The sequence below is a fragment of the Erithacus rubecula genome (assembly GCF_903797595.1).
Source record: "Erithacus rubecula genome assembly, contig: scaffold_98_arrow_ctg1, whole genome shotgun sequence".
In the NCBI taxonomy this organism is placed as follows: Eukaryota; Metazoa; Chordata; class Aves; order Passeriformes; family Muscicapidae; genus Erithacus; species Erithacus rubecula.
Genome location: NW_027635341.1, coordinates 24,167 through 42,940, shown reverse-complemented (window position 1 = coordinate 42,940; position 18,774 = coordinate 24,167). Strand labels below are relative to the sequence as shown.

Sequence of the window (18,774 nt, the reverse complement as noted above, 5' to 3'; positions counted from 1 at the left end):
GTGTTGGGCGTGTCTTCCCTCTGCCTCTGTTGACAGGCACTGCCCCTGCAGAGATGGAGGGCTGAGGAAGAATCCTGGACACACAGGTTTGGGCATGGGCTTGTTTTTATTTAAATGCACAGAGAACAGATCTCTTGCAAATCTTTGTGTTTCAAAAGAAAGGTAAATATTCATGTAGAAATGCAAGGAGTCATATCACAGTACTACATAAAAAAATATGGCAACAAAAGAAAAAAAGTAGCAAAGAAAAAATGAACAAATAGAAAAAATAAGGCTGAGATTGTAGAGAGTCATATTCTGAAGGTTCGGCAGCAGAAAAGAGTTTAATGCCTTTGAAAATGTAGAGTTGTAAATTTTCTCAGAGCATCTTTGAGCTCCTGGTTCCTCAGGCTGTAGATGAGGGGGTTCAGGAGTGGAGGCACCACTGGGTACAGAACTGACAGTAGCAGACCCAGGGATGGGGAGGAGATGGAGGGCGGCTTCAGGTGAGCAAATATACCAATGCTGAGGAACAGAGAGACCACAGCAAGGTGAGGGAGGCAGGAGGAAAAGGCTTTGTGCTGTCCCTGCTCAGAGGGGATCCTCAGCACAGCTCTGAAGATCTGCACATATGACAAAACAATGAACACAAAACAGCCAAGTGCTAAACAGATGGAAATTACAATGAGCCCAAGTTCTCTGATGTAGAAGTGTGTGCAGGAGAGCTTGAGGATGTGTGGGATTTCACAGAATATCTGGCCCAGGACATTGCCATGGCACAGGGGCAGTGAAAATGTATTGCCCATGTGCAGCAACGCATTGAGAAAGCCACAGGCCCAGGCAGCTGCTGCCATGTGGGCACAAGCTCTGCTGCCCAGGAGGGTTCCGTAGTGCAGGGGTTTGCAGATAGACACGTAGCGGTCATAGCACATGATTGTCAGGAGGGAAAACTCTGATCCAATGAAAAACGAAAAGAAAAACACCTGAGCAGCACATTCTGAGTAGGAGATGATCCTGGTGTCCCAGAGGGAATTGTGCATGGCTTTGGGGACAGTGGTACAGATGCAGCCCAGGTCGGTGAGGGCCAGGTTGAGCAGGAAGAAGAACATGGGGGTGTGCAGGTGGTGGCCGCAGGCTACGGCGCTGATGATGAGGCTGTTGGCCAGGAGGGCAGCCAGGGAGATGCCCAGGAAGAGGCAGAAGTGCAGGAGCTGCAGCTGCCGTGTGTCTGCCAATGGCAGCAGGAGGAAGTGACTGATAGAGCTGCTGTTGGACATTTCTTCATTCTGGTCATCAGGGACTGTTGAAAGAAGATATTGAAAATATAAAACTGACTTATTTGAGTGAATTCTATGGTTTTTTATATGGAATGTCTAAAATTACTTTTCTCTTGTGAAGGAATTTTGCTAAACTTTTAAGAATGCAGGTTTTGATACTGAATTACTGTCTCATCTTCAGCATCACTCTGAGCCAAAATAATTGAGAGACCAGAGAGGAAACATGGCTTCCTGTGCCACAGCGCTGTCAGATCTGCTGGGCCCAAACAGGTGTCCTTTGCTCGTTACACCTCCTGCTTTTATGGGGTTCTCACACATAAAATTTTCTTAAAATATAAAGTGGACTTTCTGAGGCTCCAGTTTCAAAGTTAATCTCTCTAAACCTTTCTCTATTAACTGTGCAGATGGGCAGGGAGGGTATCCATGGTTGGTCTGGCTCTCTGCTGCCTGGCAATATGCCTATTGCAAGCTATTTCTCTCTATCAAAACTTTGTCCATCCAGTGCTCCCAGAGCCCAGTCCAGTCCTGGGGGCTCAGTTCTGCCCTGCACACCCCTCCCAGCACAGGGCACTGCCCAGGGGCATCTCCCTGACAGCAGGACTTCAAGGGCAGCTCAGACAAACTGAGATGCTTTAAGCCAATGTGCCGCTACTTCTGTCTATAGGAAAAGAAGGGTGAGGAGGCACTTTGTGAGGGACATGTGAAGCAGATCTGCTGATCCTCAGTGGGACAGTGCAGGAGTCTCAGTGACACAGACACACCTGTCAGCCCCTTTCCTTTCCCTTGAGGAGAAAGCTGAGAGCAGCCCTGGCCATGCAGCACCATCTCCACAGCAAGAGGAATCTGCCCTCATGGGGGTCAATCCTTCCACCTTCAACTTCTCCCCACGGTGCATGGGAAAGTCCCAGACAGGCCAAGAGCTGTCCCTGGCAGGTGGCACATGCCCTGTGCTGGCCAAGAGCCCTGAGGTCTGCAGGAGCTGCTCTGCAGGACAGCCCTGGGCAGCCCTGGCTGCAGCCCCAGCTTCAGCCCCTGCTTCAGCCCCTGCAGCCATCCCTGGCAGCAGGAGCCATCCTGCCCTGTCCCTCTGATGGTGCCCAGGGCAGCCCCGCTCTGCAGCACATCTTCCTCATCCTCCTGTGCCACAGAGAAACTGGGAGAGTCCTCCTGACACATCCCCTTGGCTGTGGGCTGTGCTGGTTCCAGGAGATCCCTCCAGGAGCACAGGGGACATTTCCCTGCACACAGAGACATATAGAGGGCTGTCAAGATGCTTCCCCAAGTGAAATCTCAGCTTAATGTCTTCCCAGTCCTGATTGCCTTTAGCCTGTCTGTGCTTGGCTCCTGTCCCCTCAATGGCTGCAGGCAGTACCCTCAGCCCTGCTGGGCTGGGAGAGGAGCTGCTCCTCAGCAGAAATGTGTTTTTGAAGCTCTTCTTGGTTGAGCTTGGGAGCTGCTTCTGTGTCAAAAGTGCAGCCCAGATCAGAAGCACAGACACAACACAGAGACTTTAATGGCCCTGCCAGGGATTTGGTGCTGTTTACATCAGACTCTGCCCTTGAGAGTGTGTTCAAAAAACATCTCAATAATTCAAAATTGAAACTCCAAAGGTTTTTAAAATTTTAATGGGTCCCACTGAGGGACACAACTGAGAAATCCCCAGGTTCCAGTTAGAGCAGAACACTGGAGGCATTGGTAACAGGTAGGGACAAACATGGGTGTTGGGGGTTGAGTGTTTTTCTGTTACTGTGTCAATTGAAAGAATTTTTCCCATTATCATGCCAATGGAGCTGGCCGGGCTACACCCAGGGTCCCTGATGGGTCCAGACAAAGGGGTGGGTGGGGACGGCCCCCGAAGGGGCCTCTGAGGCTTCCGGGAGGGCACTCGCGTTTCCGGCGAGCTGGGAGGAGGACGCCTGGAATCGTTCAGCCACGCGGCCGAGCACAGCAGAGCCAGACCCTCTGCGACCACCTGCCCTGCATCTGCCCCGTTCCAGCCTCCTGCCTCTGCAAACACAGCTGATCACTCGGACACAAATGGTGAGCGAGGAGCCGCCGCTGCAGCCCGTTCCCGCCCGGGACCGGCGTGGCCGCTGCCGCCCCACCCCCCCTCCTTCCTTCCTCCATTTCCCGCCTGCCCTTCGGCAAATCCGGGCTCTGGACTAAGCACAGAGACAGCGTGCTTGCATCTAAAGGGACTAACACCGAGTTACCTATTTCATTCTGTTAGCAATTTTAACTGTTATTGTTTTCTGTTTGTATAGTTAGATATATTAGTAAAAGAGCTGTTATTCCCACCCCCCTTATCTCTGCCTCAGAGTCCTTGATTCAAACAATCATAATACATGGGGGAGGGGAGTTGAACCAAAGTCTCTATTCCAAAGGGAAACTTCTGCCCTTACTGGCAGACACCTGTCCTTTCAAACCAGGACAGATTTTGGCGCCCAGACGTGGGACAGAGGGCACTGAGTTGAGAGTTAAGACAGGAATAACAGCTCTCTTAACTGGCAATATGTTGTCTGGTTTAATCTGGTTTGTGTTCCATGTGGTCACAGCCATCTCCCTCCCATTTGCAAGCCCTTTTTTGAATTTGGGCCCCCTCACCAAGGTTGCTGTGGCTATTATCCGATTGGTTTGGTGGATTGATTATGTCAGGAATTCATGGGTTTTTAATTTTTTCTAGGAAGCGGTTGCATGGATCCAGAGCTATCGTACTCTAACTGCGTGTTTCTGGGGCTATTTCAGTAATGGTACTTACTGTGAGATAACGAGTGCAAGGGAAATTTTCTCCCAACCCATCACCCAGTTTTTTGAGGCTACCCCACTGGTTCTCAAGGATTTCAGATCTGTTTTAATTGCCAGTGTTATTATACAGTGGCTGGTGTTGCTGGTAGGCTTGTTCTACTTAGCATTCAGAAACAAGGGAATATTGGCATGGACAACAACTCTGATACCTGCCCCAGGGACTAGGGATATTGCCTCAGAACCTGCCTCTGCCGCAGGGACTAGGGATGCTGCCCCAGAACCTGCCTCTGCCCCAGGGACTAGGGATGTTGTCCCAGAACCTGCCTCTGCCCCAGAGACTAGGGATGTCGCACCAGAACCTGCCTCTGCCCCAGAGACTAGCGATGCTGCCCCAGAGCCTGTCCCAGAGACTAGGGATGCTGCCCCAGAGCCTGATGCTGCCCCTCAGCCCACCGCAGAAATGAGCCACCCAGAGTGGGTGGGGGCCCTAGTGAAGGATATAGGCCAAATGCTGAAAGAGCACAGTCAGATGTTGAAGGAGCATAGCCAGATGATGAAGGAGTATTTTTCTCCACCTGGTGAGAAACCCTGCCCTAAAGAGGGAGAGTCAGATGGTGCTGCAGGGGAACCCGTAGATGTTGTATCTGTCCAGGTTCCAGCTGGATCACAGGAGCAGCCACAGCCAGCAGCAGTTGCTCCTGTGGAAACTAGGAAATCTAAGATTAAAACGAGGCACTTAGATAATGGGGATCAGCAGGGAGGGTCCTCACAACCAGCAAGGGAGCCAGAGGTTGAGATTGTCACCAAGTCCCTCTCATACGATAGTCTCCGTAACCTGCGTAAAGACATTGCTCGGCGGGGCCATGAGCCTTTTACAACTTGGTTACTCTGGGTCTGGGACCTTACGGGAACAGGTGTACAACTGGATGGAACTGAGGCCAGGAATTTGGGATCCTTGGCCCAGGATTCAGGTGTGGACCAGATATTCGTAAGGGAGCAAGGCCTCCTTTCCCTCTGGGACCAGCTTTTAATGAGTGTGAGAGAGAAGTTTGTCCACAGAGAGAGAATGCAGGAGCACCACCGTAGGATGCGCTGGAAGACCCTTGAGGAAGGGATCCAGCCGCTGAGAGAAACAGCAGTATTAGAGGTACTCTTTGGGAGGGATGGACAGCATGACAATGACCCTGACAAGGTCAAGTGCACAGGGCAGATGTTATGGAACTTGGAAACCTTGGGTCCATCTCAATATACCACCTACATAGCAATGATTAATGCTGATAAACATCCAGAGACAGTGTGTTCTGTTGCCAACAAACTCAGAAATTTTGAGAGCATGATGAATGGCCCAATGCAGGCTAATGTCTCTGCCGCGGCCAGGGACCTCCAACAGGTCGAAGATAGGATGAGGGTGATGAGGGAGGAGATGATAGAGAGAATTGAGGAGGTGAGGAAGATCAGCGTAGCACCAGTACGAGTCACAGGCCCCCAAGTGAGAGCTTCACGTCCCCCAGCTATGGAGAGAGGGTACACCTCACGAGCTGACCTGTGGTTTTTCCTGCGAGACCATGGGGAAGACATGGGAAAATGGGATGGGAAACCCACTTCTGTCCTGGCAGCACGAGTGCGTCAGCTCAGGGAGAGAAATGCTAACCGAGGGAGCCGCACTAAAATGAAGGTAGTCTCAACCTCCCACAAGCAAGGTGCAGGGTATTACAGCAAGGAGGATGTTCTGTCAGATCCCCTGGAAGGAACCTCCACTATGTATGCCCAGGAAAGAAATAATAACCAGGGCTAGAGGGGCCCTGCCTCTAGCCAGGGAGAGGCATGGGATGACAGGATCTATTGGATAGTGTGGGTGCGATGGCCTGGCACGTCAAAGCCACAGAAACATAAAGTGCTAGTTGATACTGGTTCACAATGCACCCTGATACCATCAGAACATGTGGGGAAGGTACCTGTTTCCATTGTTGGGGTGACAGGGGATCACAGGAATTCACTTTGCTGGAAGCTGAGATTAGCCTGACAGGGAAGGGATGGCAGAAACATCCAATTGTAACTGGCCCAGGGGCACCGTGCATTCTAGGCATAGACTTCCTCAGGAATGGCTACTACAAAGACTCAAAGGGGTTCAGGTGGGCTTTTGGAATAGCTGCTGTAGAGACAGAGAGCATTAAGCAGTTGAACACCTTGCCTGGACTGTCAGAAAACCCCTCTGCAGTAGGACTCCTGAAAGTGACAGAGCAACAGGTGCCAATTGCCACCAGGACAGTGCACCGCCGGCAGTACCGGACAAATCGAGATGCTGTGATCCCCATCCACAAAATGATTCGTGATCTAGAGAGCCAAGGGGTGGTCAGCAAGAGCCACTCACCCTTCAACAGTCCTATCTGGCCTGTGCAGAAATCTGATGGAGAATAGAGACTGACTGTGGACTATCGGGCATTGAATGAAGTGACTCCACCGCTGAGCGCTGCCGTGCCGGACAAGCTGGAACTCCAGTACGAGCTGGAGTCCAAGGCAGCAAGGTGGTATGCCACCATTGACATTGCAAATGCATTCTTCTCCATTCCTTTGGCATCAGAGTGCAGGCCTCAGTTTGCTTTCACCTGGAGGGGCGTGCAGTACACCTGGAACCGACTGCCCCAGGGGTGGAAGCACAGCCCCACCATCTGCCACGGACTGATCCAGGCTGCACTGAAAAAGGGTGAGGCTCCAGAAGATTTGCAGTACATCGATGACATCATTGTGTGGGGGAACACAGCAATGGAGGTATTTGAGAAAGGAGAGAAGATCATCCAGATTTTGCTGGGAGCCGGTTTCCCCATTAAAAAGAGCAAAGTCAAAGGATCTGCCCGAGAGATCCAGTTCCTGGGAGTGAAGTGGCAGGATGGACGGCGCCAGATCCCCACTGAGGTCATCAATAAGATCACTGCAATGTATCCACCAACAAGCAAGAAGGAGACACAAGCTTTTCTAGGTGCTATCGGCTTTTGGAGAATGCACGTCCTTGAGTACAGCCAGATTGTGAGCCCTCTCTACCAGGTCACTCGCAAGAAGAACGATTTCCATTGGGGCCCTGAACAACAGCAAGCCTTCACCCAGATCAAACAGGAAATCGCTCACGCAGTGGCCCTTGGCCCAGTCAGGACAGGACCAGAGGTAAAGAATGTGCTGTACTCTGCAGCTGGGAACCATGGTCTGTCCTGGAGCCTTTGGCAGAAGGTGCCTGGTGAGACCCGAGGCCGACCCCTGGGATTCTGGAGCAGAAGCTACAAAGGATCTGAAGCCAACTACACTCCCACAGAGAAGGAAATCTTGGCTGCCTATGAGGGAGTTCAAGCTGCCTCAGAGGTGATTGGCACAGAAGCACAACTTCTCCTGGCACCCCGAATGCCAGTGCATGGGTGAATGTTCAAAGGAAAGGTTCCCTCTACCCACCACGCCACCGATGCCACATGGAGCAAGTGGATTGCTCTCATCACGCAGCGCACCCGTATTGGCAACCCGAATCGCCCTGTGATTTTGGAGATAATTACGAACTGGCCAGAAGGTGAAGATTTTGGTCTCGCTGATGAAGAGGAGCAGAAGCAAGTGACCCGGGCTGAAGAAGCTCCACCGTACAACCAGCTGCCAGCAGATGAAACACGCTACGCCCTTTTCACCGACGGTTCCTGCCGCATTGTGGGGATGAACCGGAAGTGGAAAGCTGCCGTATGGAGCCCCACACGACAGGTTGCACAAGCTACTGAAGGAGAAGGTGGATCGAGTCAACTTGCTGAACTCAAAGCTGTTCAGCTGGCCTTGGACATTGCTGAGAGAGAGAAATGGCCAAAGCTCTACCTTTACACTGATTCGTGGATGGTAGCCAATGCTCTGTGGGGTTGGCTGGAAAGGTGGAAAAAGGCTGACTGGCAACATAGAGGAAAACCAATCTGGGCTGCTGATGAGTGGAAAGACATTGCCACTCGGGTAGAGAAGCTCCCCGTGAAAGTCCGTCATGTGGATGCCCATGTTCCCAAGAGTCGGGCTAATGAAGAACACAGGCACAACAAGCAGGTAGATCAGGCTGCACAGATAGAGGTCTCAAAGATAGACTTATATTGGGAACACAAGGGAGAACTGTTCCTGGCTCGATGGGCCCACGATGCCTCAGGCCATCAGGGCAGAGACGCCACCTATAAGTGGGCACGAGACCGAGGGGTGGATTTAACCATGGACAGCATCTCTCAGGTTATTCATGACTGTAACACTTGCGCTGCCATCAAACAGGCCAAGCGGGTGAAGCCCTCTGGTATGGGGGGACTTTCAAGAACTGGGAGATCAATCTACCAAAGGCCACATGGTTAGTGAATACCTGAGGTTCCACTAACCGAGCAGGCCCTGCCCAGTCAGAGCCCTTGGGAGCAGCAGATGGAAATAAAGTTCAAGTGGTACACCTGAGAGGCATGTTAGGGAAAACTGTCTGGGTGAACTCTGCTTCCAGCAAAGACAATCCTGTTCGTGGGGTGGTTTTCGCTCAAGGACCAGGTTGCACTTGGTGGGTGATGCAAAAGGATGGAGAGACCCGATGCATACCCCAAGGGGACCTTGTTCTAGGGTGAACTATATATGATACTGTGCCTGTAACTACATGTATGTATATAATTTAAAGGTTTCAATATGATGTAGCATGTTGGCATGGAAAAATTCGGGGTGGATAATGTTGGGGGTTGAGTGTTTTTCTGTTACTGTGTCAATTGAAAGAATTTTTCCCATTATCATGCCAATGGAGCTGGCCGGGCTACACCCAGGGTCCCTGATGGGTCCAGACAAAGGGGTGGGTTGGGACGACCCTTGGAGGGGCCTCTGAGGCTTCCGGGAAGGCACTCGGGTTTCCGGCGAGCTGGGAGGAGGACGCCAGGAATCGTTCAGCCACGCGGCCGAGCACAGCAGAGCCAGACCCTCTGCGACCACCTGCCCTGCATCTGCCCCGTTCCAGCCTCCTGCCTCTGCGGACACAGCTGATCACCCGGACACAAATGGTGAGCGAGGAGTCGCCGCTGCAGCCCGTTCCCGCCCGGGACCGGCGTGGCCACTGCCGCCCTACCCCCCCTCCTTCCTTCCTCCATTTCCCGCCTGCCCTTCGGCAAATCCAGGCTCTGGACTAAGCACAGAGACAGCGTGCTTGCATCTAAAGGGACTAACACCGAGTTACCTATTTCATTCTGTTAGCAATTTTAACTGTTATTGTTTTCTGTTTGTATAGTTAGATATATTAGTAAAAGAGCTGTTATTCCCACCCCCCTTATCTCTGCCTCAGAGTCCTTGATTCAAACAATCATAATACTTGGGGGAGGGGAGTGGAACCAAAGTCTCTATTCCAAAGGGAAACTTCTGCCCTTACTGGCAGACACCTGTCCTTTCAATCCAGGACAATGGGAGAAGTGTCTCTGATGCTGAGCAAACCTGGATTGTTGCAGGAATGCAAAGGTCCAAGGCCTGAGCCCCAGGCTCCTGGCAAGGCAGATTCTGTCCCTCCCTCAATGCTCAGGGCTCTTCCTGGGGCACTGGTCTCTGGGGATGTGCAATGCCAAGGGCAGGACCATAGGGTGGCCCCTGCCAGGCTGCTGAGCAGGGACAAGGAAGCAATGAGGCCCCAGCACAGCAAGGCTCATTTGTCCCCTTCTGGCCTCAGGCCCAGGACCAGCAGCCATGGCCCAAGGGCTGCAGTAGTTGGCTCTGGCAGGGCCTTTCAGCTGCTGCCCATCCCTGTGCCCTCTGCAGCCCAGGCTGTCCTATGGTGTCCATGCTCTGCTCCTCTGCCCCTGCAGGCTGTCATCCCCCCCCCCCCGGCTACCCCACCTCGCTGGCCCTTTCTTTGCTGACAGCTCTGCATTCTGCCTGCCTCTGCCTGGCAACACAAAGCCTTGGGCTGCTCTAGACTCCTTCTGGGGCAGGTGTTGCACCACAGCCCTGTCCTGGACCTGAAATTCTTTTCCTTCTTCTCAGTGTCTGCCTCCCCAGCTGCACTTGGTATTAATTTTCTTTCACCAGGTGTTCTGTACTATGCCAGAAGGATACACCATCTCTGAAACCACTTTTCAAGCACTCCCAGACCTCTCCTCTGCTGTCTCATTCTCCACTCTACTGAGCACAGAGCTCCTTTGCCCCTACACAGTGCTCTTATGCTTGAGGCCATGGGCACTTGGACAAGAAGAATGGTTCTTTTCCATAGGAAGGAAACAAGAGAACCTCAGGGTTTTGTATGAAGAGGAGAGGCAATCACCAGAGACCAAGGCAAGTCAGATCTGTCTGTCCTTAAAGCTTTTGTGTGAAAGCAACCCTTGGATATTTGTAGAGTTCTGGATGGGGAATTCCATTTCAGTAATGGGTGCCTGGAGCTGAATCACAATTCTTCTCCATGGGAAGGAAAGGGCAGAGCCCCAATGTTTCAAAGGCTGATTGGATGTGGCCTCAATGAGACCAAGGCTGGCAAGACCTGTTTATCTTGGCTGCTTTTTTCTGTGAGCAGTCCTTGGATAGACAGAATTTAGGAGGCCAAATCCTAGTTTTGCCCATGGCCATCTGGTCAAGAAGGTCAGTTCTTTTCCATAGGAAGAAAATTACAGAGGCTCAGTGTTTCAAAGCATGACAGCTGGCCCTGAGGAAGCCAAGGGAATCTGGACTGTCCTGCAGCTTTTGTCTGGGAGCTATCCTTCTATATCCAGAATTTTGAAGGCAGATTTCCAGTTTGGCCATGGACACCTGTACTTGAAAGATGCTTTTATCCATGGCAAGAAAAGCAAGGCCCCCCAGTGTTTCAAAGGCAGATGCAAGGTAACTCCCAAGAGGCCAAGGCCAGCCAAAGCTGTCTGTCCTGGCAGGCTTCATATGGGAACAATCCTTCGATATTTGGAGATAGAATCCTGTTTTCAGCCATGAACTCCTGAATGAAAAGCACAGTTCCTTCCCACTGGAAGGAAAGCACAGAACTCCAGTGTTTTAGGGGCAGATGAGAAGCAACCCTCAACATGCCAAGGTCAGCTGGAACAGTCAGGTGGCCCACAGGAAGCCAAGTCAACCAGGTCTGTTCCATGTTCTTGGATCCTTGGGGCCCTGCAGCATCACAATTATCCTTCACTTCCATGAGGTCCCACAGTATCACAACAGCTCTTTGTATTCATGAGGCCCAGCAATATCAGTGTTCTCCTTGGCTTGCAGTGGCACAATGGCCCCTTGCTTCCATGAGGCCTTGCAGTGTCAAAATGGTTTCCTTGGTTCCCTGGGACTGCACAATGATAGTGTCCAGTTTTCTTGCAAAATGCACATTGGTCTTTTCCCAATCAGGATGGACCTTATCTTGATGGTCTTTGTCCACATCTCCCTTTTTCCTCCTCTATTACTACTGCTACTAATTTCCTTATCCCTTGTTTGTAACCTTCCTCTCAATTGCTGAAAACCCTCCATGCCTCATCTAGCAAGGTTTCTAAATTCTGCCCCATTGGCCCTCGAATTTTCTGAAGTTTCTGTTTAATGTTGCCTGTGGACTGTGCTGAAAATAAATTTACCATTTATTTATTAATTCCTCCAATTCCAGATCTAAAGGCGACACATTGCCTCTCTCAGATGTTAAAAAAATTCAGAAGGGGTTTCAGAGGGACTTTTATTATAAAGTCTTGATAGTTTTCTATTTTTCCATCTGCTCTTGTCATTCAGATTCCATTGCGGATCCTGGAGAGGGAAAATGTTGAGAATTGGTTAGAAAGCCATGGACACAACTGTGGATATGGCTCGGCTGATGTCTTGTTGCAGGAGAGCAGCTCCTGCTAAGTAGTAGCTAGGCCTTGCTCTTAAGCAGATTTTGCTGAGCAGCAATGTTTTCTTTTAAGAGACTTTTGCAAAAGCAATACAGCTAGCATAATTTGCAGAGTTAGTTGATAAGTAATACATATGTCCATTGTTCAATCAAGGCCTTAATTTCCAGGGAAGCACGTAGCAAGTGAGGTATAACCCTGGGACGGATACTATATAGCAATAAGTATAAGAATAAGGGAATTAGCAGCCAAGATGAGCAGCGGGATAGCACGTATGCTTTTTGGCTAGAAACTCAGTAGGCGTGATTATCTCACACTCGCAATAACCAATAATAAGAGAAGGCGTACATAGTAAAAACCAATAAGATTGCACTAATATGCATAATGCTGATTTATGCTATTCTGGGCTATAAAACTGTCTGATGCTCTCAATAAAGTTGGATTATGCTTCATCAATCACATTGATTGTCTGGCTGATCCCCTTGCTATTCCTCCACAAGCGGCTCCGCACCCCTGCAGGAAAAATTCTTTAACATCCTTTTGTCTTATGCTACTAGATCTCCTGCTCTTTTCAAAATTAACTGCTTCTCTGTTTCACTTAAGGCATCCAATAGTAACTGAATGTCAGCCCAATCAGGTCTGTGTTGTCCAATTATAAATTTCATTCGTTTAGCAATGCCTATGGGATCACTTGGTAATTCTTATCTGCTCTTTCCCATGCCTCCAGATCAACAGTAGAAAAGGATACTTCAACCAGCACCTTCCCTTCCCTGGGTTTTACTTTCTTTTGTAAAGATGTTTGTATTTTTTTTTATTGTTGTTGTTTGGTTTCTATTCTGGGATGCTATGGGACCATTTAGGTAGGAACCATCGTCTTCATTATTTTCAATATTGCCATGCAATGGTGGATATAATTTAGGGGTAAGTGAGGGAGAAGATGGCTCAGCTTGCTTCTTCCTTGAGGAAGCTGTAGTAGGGATAGGAGTTAATGATCTTTTTGAATCTTCCTTTTCAGGGTGTGGTCTGTACAGATATATTAATTCCTGGTTTTGTGCCTCTGTTTGATAAACCTTATCAGAATGAGTACAGTGTTGGTTTATTAAGCGCACAATGCAGCATCACTTGGGTTTCTTTCTATTAGCCTTACTGTCCTTTTCAAGAGCCAATACGAAGGGATCAGAGGGGGTCTGATGTCACAATCTCTTTGCCATTCAGGATGATTCCTGAGAAAGAAAAACATATCTGTGTATATGTTGGGGGTTGAGTGTTTTTCTATTACTGTGTCAATTTAAAGAATTTTTCCCATTATCATGCCAATGGAGCTGGCCGGGTTACACCAGGATCTTTGCCAACTCTAGACAAAAGGGGTAGATGGGAACGGCCTTTGGAGGGGCTACTCGTGCTTCCAGAGGAGGACTTGTGTTTTCCGGGGGGCTCGGAGGAGGACACCCCATCTGCAGCCCTCACGGCCGAACGCAGGAGAGCCAGACGGTCTGTGATCACCTGCCCTGCATCTGCCCTGTTCCAGCCTCCTACCTCTGTGGACACAGCTGACCACCTGGACACAAATGGTGAGCGAGGAGCTGCCCTCTCCAGCCCGCTCTTCCCTGAGACTGGAGTGGCCGCTGCCGCCCCTCCTGCCTCCTTTCCTGCCTGCCCTCTGCAGCTCTGGGCTTTGCTCTGTCTGCAGTACCGGGACTGAGCACAGAGAGAGTGTGTCTGCATCTAAAGAAGGGACTGGAACCGAGTAATCTATTCTGTTCTGTTAGTAATTTTAACAACTGCTGTTGTTTTCTGCTTGTACGGTTAGATATAATAGTAAAAGAGCTGTTATTCCTACCCTCTTATCTCTGCCTCAGCGTCCTTGATTCAAACAATTATAATACTTGGGGGGAGTGGAATTAAGTCTCTACTTCAAAGGAAAACTTCTGCCTTTACTGGCAGACACCTGCCCTTCAAACCAGGACAATATGTCACCTCCTCCCATTTCTGTTCCCTCCTTAAGAATAGCATCAATAGCTGTGATAGAAACTCATTGTCTAAAGTTCCAGCTGGTGGGCATCTGAGACCTTCTCCCATCTTATAAAGAGCCATAATTACGTGCAAAATTTGGTCAAACTCCACTTAATTTCAGTGCCCCCATACCCTAGTAACTCTTTCCAGTGTGTCAAAATACAGCCTAAGGGACCAGCCTTAGAAATCTCCTTGGTTTCACTAGTTCCTATTATCTCCTTCTTGTTGTCTTATCCTGTTTCCATCCAAATCACTCTCCACACAACCTCATAGTCCTTTCCCAATCTTCCTTCCACACACAGGGCCAAGTTGCAGGTACTGAGTGTGATTTTCCACACACAAACTTTAGTTCCCCTCTGTATTCAAAAACTCTCCTGGATCAAGCTGAAAGCATCTAGAAAGAGCCTGCTCAAGCTTGGGCTCAAGCTTCAACAGCCACTTCTGCCAGCAAACTACAACAGCTTAGCCAACAACACAGCCCGAGGAACACCACAGGAAGCACAGGGCAGAATTACCAGTTTGCTGCAATTATAACTTTTGCCACAAGATGGTAACCTTACTCTAGAATACACAATGACCAGCGGTGGCAGGGGACCGGTTAAGCCCGAACACCAAGTGTTACAGGGAATGCCGTCCCCCGTAAACAGGAATTCCCCACGCTGCCGCGGCCCGAGGCTTGGGGAGATAACACACCGAGACGATGTGGGAACAAAACTCCGATTTTATTATAGTTTTGAAGCTTGTTATATAGTTCTTTATTTCCGTCCACGCAAATAGCTGCATATTTGGTCCTTATTCAATGGTTCTACAGTCTATGCACGCGCTGTTCATGCTCTATTTTATTGGTTGGCTTTTAAATACTTTTTTCCTATTTTAGGCTGCTACTTCCTTAAAGCTTGTTTATCTCCCTGCTGCTTCTTCTTATGCTTCTGCCAATTCACCGATGCTTGACTTTTCACCCTTACCCTACTTGTACGGTTTCTCATAGTTATTCAAAACACCTAATGCCCCAGCACCACGCACAACCCGTATCCCAAAGTTAAAATCACTGGGTGGAAGGGTATCCAGTAACAAAGTATCCACCTCTTGTCAACACAGCACACAGCATGCAGCAATTTAAAATGATCACCCCAATCACTTCGCCCTTCTCCAGTGGTTTTAGTCACACAAAAACCAAAATGCCGATCCCAGCTCCCACTTGACTAGTGCTGAGTACATCTCACATGCACAGTCACTCACACAGTCAGGACATAGTCAAAATAACAACAATTAAAATAGCAGAAAAAAAAATCAGCAATAAATAAGTATTTGTCCAGTTCACCCCTAGAATTTCTAGTGGGTCTCCTGACACAACAAACACTTTCTGTGGCCACTATACCCTCCTGATGCCTGCAAGCAAAACTACCCAGGCTTTTGCTGAGAACAGCATATCTTGAGAGGAATGTCGGATTTGTCTTTACAAATGAGCTGTTGATCTGCTGGTAGATGAGGTTAGCACAGGGAGATAAAAGAAACAATGGGAGAGATTCCACTGATTGATGAATGGGAAAAGAGATTTGCCTTTACAAACTCTAGGTTTGCTGATAAATGAAATTGGGTATTAGAAGATGAAAGAAGCAATGTGGGAAAACCATGAATTCTGTAAGAATTAAAAATTGAAAGCAAGGGTTATACATTAGAGGGGAATCTCAGGTGTCAGGCGTTTCGGGAAGTCTGTGCCTCTCAAGTACCTCAGCCAATAGGGAAAGAGAGAGGGAAAAGCAGCCGGGAAAATAGGATAAAAATGACATTGTGTCCTCCAAAACTTTGAGAGATCCCAGGGGAATGCCCCATGACCTCTCCCTTTATTCGAATAAAGCAAAAAGTAATCTTCTGTTTCATTTTCTGACATAAACCTCTGGCGTTTGTGGATTAATTTTCCTGACAGTTTTCTGCAACTTATCAGTTGCTTTTAAGTCACTTGTATGTCTTACAGGCTACTCCACATAATTTTAAACATACCGTTTTGTCTGTAGTCAGCAACAGGTCTTGTCTGTACCTGTGATGAGCAGCTGGGGGGAAAACAGAGGTCCCTCCAGGAAGGTTCCGGCAGCACCAGAGATGTCCACAGCCTGAAATGTTCTCACAGCCAAACAGAGGAGTCCTGCTGTGATCACCAAAATGATGCAGAAACAAAGACTCTCTAACAAGTTAAAGTTAGAAAGTGGCATGTTTATTATGAAGCCAGGCACACCCAGGAGAAATCTCCCACAGGGATGTGCAAGGTACATAGGGGTCTTCCCTTCTTTTATCTACAAAAGTTTTACATATTCATATAATTGTCCAGTATGCCTATACATATGCATAATCTAACTTCACCTACATATGCTTCATATTAAGATTAGCATAAGGTACTTTTATCCTTTCCAGTTCCTTCCTTCAAATAGTTTGGTCAGTGTTTGAAATGGGTCAGTGGTCTTCTAAGATGAAGTCAGGGAGTCTTCTTTGCCTTAAACTTTTCATCTTTGTGCTGTTGCTGGATTCTCGGGCCTCTTGGCCATAGCTGAAGCTCCCAACCTGGTCCTGCCTGGGTTCAGGGCCCAGGTGAAGTTACAGTTCCTTCACTTCGAAAGTATTTCACAACAAAACCAAGCAAATTATTTATTGTCTTAGTTCTACTGACTCAGCCACTTTCTACATTGCTTCTACTCTAATCATAATATGTATAGCTTCTCTCACTCAGCTACGCTCTTGACCCTTTGATTATTGCTTCACAGCCTGCAGTGGAGGTGGCTCAGATTTGCACAAGGCTGCTCTGATTCCTGGGGGTTGGATGAGGGAAATGGTGGGGTGGGGATGGGGACAAAGTGTGATTGACTGTCAGCCAAAATGGGTCTTGATTTTCCTATTTGTTCAGACTGCATTAGGAGGTGTTTGGGATCAATATCAACTGGAGTTTGCTGATATCAATTTTTAAACAGGTAAAGAATAATGGGAAAAAATATCATCCCACTCACTGTTTTAAAATTAAATATACTGCAAATTGAGTGAAAGCTTAGACAAGTCCTGCCTTATGCTCAGATTTCTGGCAATAGCTCTACTCCAGGCAACCTGCATCTCAAATTGCTCTTCCACCTAAGTTCTTTAAAATGGCTCATTGGGTCTATTATAAAATGCATATTTACTGAACGGACTCAAGATTAACAGACAAAAAAATTTAAATGGACTACTTACTGCTCAGGAACAAGCACAGGTAGATACAAACAGAGTGCACAATAAAGTTTCCTACATTACAATTAGTGAAGACATGGCAGAGATCAGGAGTCAATGTAACTTACCACCAAATGGGTGAGGGAGTACACACGGAGCCCTTTCACTCAGCTTCCAGAAAAGTAACCACCAACATGCATCCAGATTTGGGGGAGAAGCCCTACCCATTTGCAGGGACTATGCAGAAGACTTCTGCTGTGTGAAAGTTTTATGTAGCTTTTCTAGTTTATTAAGTGAAGTGTGTGTCACTCAGAAATTCAAGGCTTGTCTCCCTTCAGTCTGCTCTCAAGGCAAGATGCTCGTGGTCAGCTGGGAATTCCACCTCCCTGGCACCAGAGCGAACTCAGGACAAGGACAGATGTCTGACCTGGGTTACCTCAGCAATTCCTGAGAGTGGGAAGATGTCCTGAGTTATGGCCCCAGCTGATGCACAGAAGAGATGAGCTCTGCTGGGCCATAGGGGAAGTCCTGCTGCAGGAACCTCATGGAACCAAGGGGTCTTCGTGACACTGCAAGGCGTCAGGGAACCAAGGAGTTCAAAATTCTCAAGCATTCCTTGTAGGAATCCCTTGCCTTGGGGAAGGGAAACCTCCTTAGTGGCCCCTTGGGCTGGCACACACCTGAGGAGTGTGTCTGTTTTCTGTGGGGAAAGTTAGGAGTTTCAAGTTGCTTCCAAAAAAACCAGGAGTTGGCCTGAGTGCAGCCAACTCTCCAAGCAAAGCAGGTCCCAGGTGAGCGAGGACAGACAGTATGGGTTTGGGGAATGTAGAGCAAAGTTGTTCACACAGGGTCATACCTCAAAGCACAGCTTCTCTAAAGAGGCAACACCTCCTGAGGAGAGACTCAGGATCAATATCAATCACAGAATGCTGCAATCACCTCTGCTCTAAAGAGAAAAAGTAATAAAATGCACCCTTTAAAATAGGAATTAAGCTCTTTGAAATATTTGTCCATAACTGGAGTTGAAAACAGTCCTAATGAACTGCACTGGACCAGAGGGAAATCAAAGCAGAGCCATGGTTTTTCAGGACTTGCTTGATCCCAATGAGCCCCGTAGTGCATTTGGTGCTGTCAAGGAACTCCAAATAGTATTTTGGAAATACTGGCTGTCCCTCTGCAGTGCTGCCCTTACCAGGAGCTGCCTCTGTGCCAGGAGCCCAGCCCAGCTCAGCAGCAAAGCTCAGCAGACACAGCACAAACACTTCAATGACCCCTTCAGGGGTTGGGGCTGAGTCCCTGGATATGAGTCCCTGAGAGGGAGTTGAACAAACCTCCCAAGGATTAAAAGTCAGATTCAAACTCCAAAGTTTGTCTTACTTTTAGTCAGTCCCACAGATAAACATGAAGGAGACGTTTTCCCAAGGGTTGAATTAGAGCAGATAATTGATCATAGTGATGCTGGGTCAAAAAAAAAAATAGCATAAAAGGAGGAAAAGAAACATCTCAAGAATTCTAAGTCCAAAGTTTCCTGAAGTTCTAATGCATCCCACAGAGGGACATGACGGAGAAAGTGTCCCCAGGTGCGGGATTATTGTTTTTACGCTTTATTTTTAAAGTTAGGGTTTATTGTTTTAATGATATATTTATAAAGTTTGAGCTTATTCTTTTTATGCTACATTTTTGCGGGGATTTTTTCTTTTTTTGAAAGAAGCAGAGAAATAGGACTCCTTAGCTACTTTAGAAAGTGTTGATTTTTTTTTTTCTATGCAGGCAAAAAG

At 48.3% G+C, this 18,774-nt stretch overlaps 1 protein-coding gene across 1 annotated transcript; it reads right to left on the bottom strand.

Annotated features, from left to right (window-relative positions):
- Positions 1-261: 261 nt before the first annotated feature.
- LOC306816925 (olfactory receptor 14J1-like) lies at positions 262-1,256 on the bottom strand (the record flags this gene model as incomplete). The annotated part of the gene is made up of 1 exon (XM_079333376.1): positions 262-1,256. One exon carries the CDS (start codon positions 1,254-1,256, stop codon positions 324-326), a length of 933 nt encoding a protein of 310 aa, XP_079189502.1. The 3' UTR covers positions 262-323.
- Between the last annotated feature and the right edge of the window lie 17,518 nt (positions 1,257-18,774).